The sequence below is a fragment of the Sinocyclocheilus rhinocerous genome, unplaced genomic scaffold, assembly GCF_001515625.1.
Source record: "Sinocyclocheilus rhinocerous isolate Xijiao unplaced genomic scaffold, SAMN03320098_v1.1 scaffold206, whole genome shotgun sequence".
Classification (NCBI taxonomy): Eukaryota; Metazoa; Chordata; class Actinopteri; order Cypriniformes; family Cyprinidae; genus Sinocyclocheilus; species Sinocyclocheilus rhinocerous.
The window spans coordinates 65,287-73,677 of NW_015647488.1; the positions used below are offsets into that span (position 1 = coordinate 65,287).

An 8,391-nucleotide genomic window follows, 5' to 3' on the forward strand; every position below is an offset into this window, starting at 1 on the left:
ACACACACACACACACAAAACGGCTTCCATTATAAGTCATTAACCACTTCCAATGCAGATGGATTCCTTGATGTTTCTGCCCATCGTGTCTTTTTTGCCAAGTCATTTGCCCTAAAAAGCCTACTACAAAATGAGCAGATCGCATAGAACGGGCATTTTACCTCTGACAACATCTATGGTCACAGGCAACAGCTAATATAGCAGGCTTTAAAGAGTAAAAATGTATGCTGGGTAAACACAAACACTTTGAATATCAGTCGTCATCAATTGTGAAAACAAACAGCTCTATGTGGTTTGCAGATGCAATGTTCATGCATTTGATGAGCTGAAAGTGTACAAGAAAAAAAGAAAAAGAAAAACAATCACTTAATTATTAACCTGAATGAAAAAGGATGAATAGGCCACAGAAGTAGGTGATCCTTTTTTCTCTCTTTCTAGGTAAGGATTGTACCCAGGATGAAAGTACAGCAGCAGCAATCTTTACCATTCAGATGGATGACTACCTGAGTGGAAAACCGGTCCAGTACCGTGAAATCCAGGGTTTTGAGTCCACCAAATTCACCAGCTACTTCAAAGGCGGGATCACATATAAGGTATGAGACGAGTTCTAACCCTCTAGACCTACTCTCACAACACTTTTCTTTTAGTTTTTATGCTCCACTTACTCACAACAGCATATCATTATTCTTCACTTTACTTCGGGTTTGTCTTAGGTAAAACATAAAGCTACTGTTTAAACTGATGGAAAGACTGACAGCTGCTGCTGTATTTATTTGCAAATTGAGAAAAAGTTTCCTAAACTTCACAGTGTAAAGCTATTCCAATACCTTCCTACTGTACATAGGACCTTATGTTTTTCAGAAACATAAACTTAAACATGTGGTCTGAGGGGATGTTGTGTTACAGCACATGTTTGGGGACATTCTCCTCAGTGTTGCAGTTGGCCTCAGAATGAAAATGACTCACGGGTTTATAAATGGAAAGGGTTTAAAATTGGAAAAACAAAAAGAAAGAGCAGGAATTTTCTTTTAAATATTTTCCTACCTCCTCAGAACGGAGGTGTGGCATCAGGATTTCATCACGTGGTCACTAACGATCTTAGTGCCCGCCGACTCTTCCACATCAAGGGCAGACGCACTGTCCGGGCCACAGAAGCGCCTCTCGCCTGGGCCAGTTTCAACAACGGCGACTGCTTCATAGTTGATCTGGGAGCGGTAAGATTTGCAACAAACATACAAATGGCTGTGTTAGGTGTTTTTAAAAGGATATTTAACCTAAAAATGAAAATTCTGTCAACATCCATTCCCTTTCATGTCACTCCAAATGTATGATTAGACTTTGTTTTTTTTATGTGGAACATCCATGGAATTATTTAGCAAAATATCTACACTGTACACTGTACAAAATGAGATCCACATCCATAATGACGTATGCGCTGTATTCCAAGCCTTCTGAAATCAATAGTTTGTGCAAACCTTAAGTCATTTTTTGCAAAAAATCTCAAAATCACCGCAAAATACCATGCAGTAAATGATGACTGATAACTTAATTAAGAAGGAGGGGAATCACCTTTGATTGTTAAATGACTTACCAAATTCATAATTATTTTTGAGTAATACAAACCTTTCAGTCCTTCAAACCTTTCACAGTTAACACATAAAATAATAATAATAATAAAAAGTACAAATATAATAAAATAAGTATAGTCTCAGTTAGGATAATCCAGATAGAATCCCATAAGAAATGTTAGGTGTTTTTAAAAGGATATTTAACCTAAAAATGAAAATTCTGTCAACATCCATTCCCTTTCATGTCACTCCAAATGTATGATTAGACTTTGTTTTTTTATGTGGAACATCCATGGAATTATTTAGCAAAATATCTACACTGTACACTGTACAAAAAGAGATCCACATCCATAATGACGTATGCACTGTATTCCAAGCCTTCTGAAATCAATAGTTTGTGCAAACCTTAAGTCATTTTTTGCAAAAAATCTCAAAATCACCGCAAAATACCATGCAGTAAATGATGACTGATAACTTAATTAAGAAGGAGGGGAATCACCTTTGATTGTTAAATGACTTACCAAATTCATAATTATTTTTGAGTAATACAAACCTTTCAGTCCTTCAAACCTTTCACAGTTAACACATAAAATAATAATAATAATAAAAAGTACAAATATAATAAAATAAGTATAGTCTCAGTTAGGATAATCCAGATAGAATCCCATAAGAAATGCCATGTGTCTTCATTTCCCATAGACAATAACTGGCTGGTTCACTTGTGCAGAGTGTATTTAATATCCTCCTGTATACAGTTTGGGTGGGTTTGATAATTGGATTGCTGTCAAATTACTTGACTGTCAACATACTGTGTCGAGCAAATGTTATGAGAGCACAAGGGCTGAACCACGTCTCACGCCTAAAAACAGATGCATCTTTTAAGCTATTAACAGGCTCTTGCTGACCATTAGTTACATAGGATAATTTGCAGGAAGATTAAATGTGAAAATACCATTTGACTAAAGTATTTGACAGCACACTTAATGCTGTACTCTCTCACTTCTCTGTATACAGTTTGGGTGGGTTTGATAATTGGATTGCTGTCAAATTACTTGACTGTCAACATACTGTGTCGAGCAAATGTTATGAGAGCACAAGGGCTGAACCACGTCTCACGCCTAAAAACAGATGCATCTTTTAAGCTATTAACAGGCTCTTGCTGACCATTAGTTACATAGGATAATTTGCAGGAAGATTAAATGTGAAAATACCATTTGACTAAAGTATTTGACAGCACACTTAATGCTGTACTCTCTCACTTCTCCAAAGGAATTTACAGACCACAGTCAAATAAACAGAACAGACAAATCCTGACTGATACCATTCCACAATGACAAAATGAAAAAACAACTATATGGTAGCATTTTTAAAGGTAGAGGTGACAAAAATGATTTCTTGTCACCAACATAATTGCCAAGAACAAAACAGAGGCAAATGTCTTCCTAGGAAGTCTGCTGTTGTACACGTAACAAACATGAGCACATATTGCTAGGATTGCCACCACTTAAACAAATTTCTGAAACTAGGTGATCTACCAATGGTGTGGGTCTAAGTGCAACAAATTTGAGCGCCTCAAAGCTGCACAGGTAGCTACTGGTATCCGAGACAACGAGAGGAGCGGACGGGCCAAGCTGGTGGTTGTAGAGGAAGGACAGGAGCCTGCAGAGATGATGAAGGTATGAAAAAAAAAATGCCCTTCAAACATCTTAAGTAAAAAAGAATTTGCATGCAACCCAATCTTAACCATCCGGAAGAACTTTTTAGAGCTTATTTTTACTGATAGAGCTGACTAACTATTTTACAGTTAACCTAATGTTTGCTATAGGCAGTACGATATCAGGTTTAGCTGGAAGGTTTGACATTTTTATACCTCGTCTTTGCACATCACAGGTTCTCGGTGAGAAGCCTGAAATCCCTGAAGGTGACGATGAGGAGGATGTGGTTGCAGACGTGTCAAACAGGAAAATGGCCAAACTTTACATGGTAAACAAGTCTATAAACTTTACTTTAACTCATCTATATGCAAATTCAATAGACACGCACACAATCGAAATGTAATATTATTTCAATACAATTGCACTTTACAGGTATCAGATGCAACAGGGAAAATGCAAGTTTCGCTTGTGTCAGATGAAAATCCGTTTAACCAGAGTGACCTGTTGTCTGAGGAATGCTTCATTCTGGACCATGGAAAAAGCAAAATGATCTTTGTGTGGAAAGGTATTAGTAAACTGAAGCCGGGAGGATGTGATTGCAGACGTGTCAAACAGGAAAATGGCCAAACTTTACATGGTAAACAAGTCTATAAACTTCACTTTAACTCATCTATATGCAAATTCAATAGACACACGCACACAATCGAAATGTAATATTATTTCAATACAATTGCACTTTACAGGTATCAGATGCAACAGGGAAAATGCAAGTTTCGCTTGTGTCAGATGAAAATCCGTTTAACCAGAGTGACCTGTTGTCTGAGGAATGCTTCATTCTGGACCATGGAAAAAGCAAAATGATCTTTGTGTGGAAAGGTATTAGTAAACTGAAGCCATTAAATGAAGGGGTTGTGTAACCATCTTACTGAGATTCCTTGACCTTATTTTTTGATGATCTAGGCCGCAAGGCAAATCCAAATGAAAGGAAGGAGGCCATGAAAACAGCTGAGGGCTTCATTAAACAGATGGGATATCCTGCCAATACCCAGGTTCAGAAACATTAGATACGCGTATATGTTTTGCTGTATTATCATTTACATTCACTTGAATGAGTGAATCACCATAACAAAACTGGCAGAAACAAAATTTGCAAAAAATGTACAAGAGCTTGTCTATGGAGAAGTACACTTAAAGGGACAATTTTGTACCTTATTTACCCCTAAATACCCCTGTTCCTGGAGGGCGATTGTCCATGCAGAGCTTAGCTCCACACCTAAACCAGCTAATTAAGGTCTTCATACTCAATAAAAACTTCGAGGCAAGTGTTTTGGAGCTGGTTGGAGATAAAATCTGCAGGATGTCAACCCTCCAGGAGCAGAATTGGACACCCCTGCTCTAAAAGGTTCACAGTAGTAACTTAGGGTACATATTAGGCCTACTAATATGCATCTTTTTGTGGTAGATAATTGTCACATTATAACTGAATACAATTTTTGCAAAAAAAATTTTTCTGACAAGGAAAATGTATAGTATTTTTTTGGGTCACCCAGGTCTTTTCACCCTGTACACAGATCCAGGTCCTTCCGGAGGGTGGAGAGACGCCCATTTTTAAGCAGTTCTTTAAAAGCTGGAAAGACAAGGACCAGGCTGAGGGTCTAGGCAGAGTCTTTGTCATGGAGCGGATCGCCAAGATTGAACAAGAACAGTTTGATGCCTCCAAGCTGCACGAGTCCCATCAAATGGCTGCTCAGTACAACATGGTTGACAACGGCACTGGAAAAACACAGGTCACAATTTGCATACAAGAGATCAGGGATTGTATAAGTTAAACTTTGCTGGCGTTTGGCATAGGCGCAGATGAGCATCTTACTTTCAAAATGACTCTCAATTGAAACTAGAAGATACAATTCTGATAAGCTGCTGAACGACTTTTGCTCTCTAAAGGTGTGGTCACATTTACCGTTGTTCAGTGAAAAAAAAAAGTGTACTTTTAAGCTGTCACCATGCAGATTTTGCAACAGGTTCAAGTTGGTCATGCAGATTCACCGTACTGACCAAGAGAAAGCTGCTTAATTTGAAATTGACTTCTGTGTGTACTGTGCTTCATCTCTAGCTGTTCAACTGTTCCAACCTGTGAATATGCTTTACAGATATTCTTAATCTGGTCTTGTTTCACAGATTTGGAGGGTGGAGTGTGGTAATACTACAGGTGATACCAAGGTTCCCGTTGACCGAGAGACATACGGTCAATTCTATGGAGGAGACTGCTATATCATTTTATATACCTACACCAAGGGAGGAATCATTTACACCTGGTAAGCCTCAAAGTAGATAGTTTCCAGAGGGGAAGTCAAATCATACACAAAAAGAGTCAAATATGGCTTATCGCTCTATGCTTTCACCCTCAGGCAAGGCTCCAGCAGCACATTAGATGAACTGACAGCTTCAGCCTTTCTCACTGTTGAACTGGACCGTTCGCTGGGAGGACATGCTGTTCAGGTGAGTGGGATTTGAATTTTATCTATATACTAATTTACTGAATTACTGACTAGATAAGATGGGCTCTGCAGCCCTGATTGAAAATCTAGAAGAAAACACAACTAGACTGGTATTGTTATCTTACCATTGTTCCATTTCATGTCCATTCAGGTGCGAGTGACTCAAGGAAAGGAACCACCTCATTTGCTGAGTCTCTTCAAAGGCAAGCCTCTGATCGTGTATAAGAATGGGACTTCTAGAAAGGGAGGACAGGCACCAGCACCTCCAACACGCCTCTTTCAAGTGCGCAAGAACCTGGGCACCATTACACGGATTTATGAGGCGAGTAGTAGTACTAGCTGGTCCAAGTTGGTTTAGGTGGTTGATGAGCTAGACTACCATGTGGTGGAGCTGAGGTTGACTATCTAAGTCATTCTGGTTAGCACTGGCAGATCATTTAGCCCAAGATGGTGGAGATCTGCTTAATTTTCCAAAAAAACGTTGAGCATCTTTGGTCAGGCTGACCTATTTTTAAGTGTAACTTCAGTTTAGATATGTCCTTAGAGAGTGTTGGTTTGTGGTCTAACAGGTAGATGCTAAAGCAACAAGTTTGAACAGCAATGATGCCTACCTGCTGAAGTTGCCTAAAGGGGATGGGTATTTGTGGAAAGGGAAGGGGGCCAGTGAGGAAGAGGAACGAGGGGCGAAATACATGAGTGAGAAGCTGAAGTGCAAAATCAAGCCAATTACTGAAGAAAATGAGCCAGGTATGGGCAATGTGCAGTAGAATCAATTCATACTCTTCATACTTCATACTCACACACTGGTAAGTGACAGGAGTGGAACGATGTTTACATCTTTTAACTTTTACATACTTGTTGCTCATTTTCCCATTTGAAGTGGACTTCTGGGAAGCTCTGGGTGGAAAGATGGAGTATCAGACGTCCGAGATGTTGGAGAGCAAAACTATAGCACATTCTCCCCGCCTGTTCGCCTGCTCCAACAAAACGGGAAAGTTCATTGTGAGTATTCTAGACCTGATAAGAGAGAGCCAAAGTTCAGTTCAGTTTCACATTAGGCTTTTGCTTTCGATACAAATTCTGCATTGAAGACTATGCTGAAAATGTAAAACATGACTTGGCTTCCTGTGCTAACTGCTCAGATACTGCTACATACAGGCAAACTGTTGTTTGGACACTAAACATGCATTTTTACTACTATAGATTGAAGAAGTACCTGGTGAGTTTAACCAAGATGACCTGGCAGAGGATGATGTCATGTTGCTGGATGTCTGGGATCAGGTAAGACAGTTATGTTTCTTTTTGACTATCTCTAAGATTCAAAGGACAGCAGTTGTCTCTGATTAGAGTTCTGACAATCTTTATTTTAGCATTCAAATATATCTCCTGACTTTCATGGATTAGCATGTGCCACTGATCCTTGATTTCATCTCTCAGGTGTTTGTGTGGATTGGAAAGGATGCCAATGAGGTGGAGAGGAATGAGTCAGTAAAATCCGGTGAGATGCCTTAGGCACACATTCCTTAAAACTTTTTTCTACATAATTTGAATACAAACTGAAACCCCTTTATACGTGAACAGGTTTAACAGCATACTTGAATAACCCACATTATTCTCACATGCAAAAGTAAAAGATACATTTTAAACATAAAATTATGTAAAATCAGTCTTTTTATTAGGTCTTCTCTTTGTAAACTAATACATATAGTAATTCAGCTTTTTGAATAAGTATTTGTTCCTTTGCAGCAAATACTTACATTGAGACAGACCCATCAGGACGGGACAAGGGGACACCTGTTGTGGTGGTAAAGCAGGGACACGAGCCCCCCACCTTCACCGGCTGGTTCCTGGGGTGGGACGCCTCTCGGTGGGACAGTGACCTCATGGCAAGAGCAGTGAAATCACTGCAGGTTAAGTGAAATCCTGAAACCCCTGAAAAAGTTGTTTATTGGACTATTCCATTATAAACGCCTAAAAATATGCCATCATGTCCAACATATAAAGTTACTCAATATACATCAGATCTTAAAGTTGTGTATTTCTCTTTGATTTGTTTGCACAGATTTATATTTCTGCTCTGGATTCCTGTAAGCATGATTTGAAATCGTACAATAAAAGAATCAATTCACATTTGTGTCTTGTTTTAGTCAATGCAGTACACAAGAGCCCCTAAAGACAAAAAATGAACTACAACACAAGTAATACTTCAAAATAAACGTTCAAAATGTAATGTTGTAGTTTTGCTTTTAAAACCAGCCTGCACATAGGGATCTTCAATATTAATTACTCAATCAATATCGGAACAATGGTTAAATGTGTAATGATAATGCATTGTACATGGGCAGCCAAATAGTTGGGTCAAGTGCATGATACACTCATAATTAAAGTCATTAAAGAAGGCGGGAATCATATTATGTCACTATGCTAGTGAGAACATCTCATAGACTACCATTGTTTGTATATAAGGCTAATCATAACCTGACCCCCATGGCAGGACTTACCATTGGGCTTGAGTGGGCTGCAGCCCATGGGCCCCGCCTTTTATAAATTCTCAAATGTTTCATTGTTCCGCCTCATTTCTTTACAGAGGATGATTCTATAGTACTATAACCTATTAATGTTCCACTAAATTATGCGATCATCTGATGAGTTTTGAGCGCTCTCTCTCGT

General features: G+C 38.9%; 1 protein-coding gene across 1 annotated transcript in view; it reads left to right on the forward strand.

Moving 5' to 3' along the window:
* Nucleotides 1-7,848, forward strand: part of LOC107709261 (adseverin-like) — a 9,646-nt gene extending 1,798 nt beyond the window's left edge. The window contains exons 2-16 of the mRNA XM_016513700.1: nt 439-593; nt 1,053-1,214; nt 3,095-3,244; nt 3,459-3,551; nt 3,656-3,788; nt 4,184-4,272; nt 4,795-5,010; nt 5,402-5,538; nt 5,632-5,722; nt 5,873-6,043; nt 6,291-6,468; nt 6,602-6,723; nt 6,925-7,002; nt 7,159-7,219; nt 7,468-7,848. Of these exons, the coding sequence (XP_016369186.1) occupies nt 439-593; nt 1,053-1,214; nt 3,095-3,244; nt 3,459-3,551; nt 3,656-3,788; nt 4,184-4,272; nt 4,795-5,010; nt 5,402-5,538; nt 5,632-5,722; nt 5,873-6,043; nt 6,291-6,468; nt 6,602-6,723; nt 6,925-7,002; nt 7,159-7,219; nt 7,468-7,640 (2,009 nt within the window). The 3' untranslated portion in view covers nt 7,641-7,848. The remainder of the gene's footprint in view (nt 1-438; nt 594-1,052; nt 1,215-3,094; nt 3,245-3,458; nt 3,552-3,655; nt 3,789-4,183; nt 4,273-4,794; nt 5,011-5,401; nt 5,539-5,631; nt 5,723-5,872; nt 6,044-6,290; nt 6,469-6,601; nt 6,724-6,924; nt 7,003-7,158; nt 7,220-7,467) is intronic.
* Nucleotides 7,849-8,391: the final 543 nt, after the last annotated feature.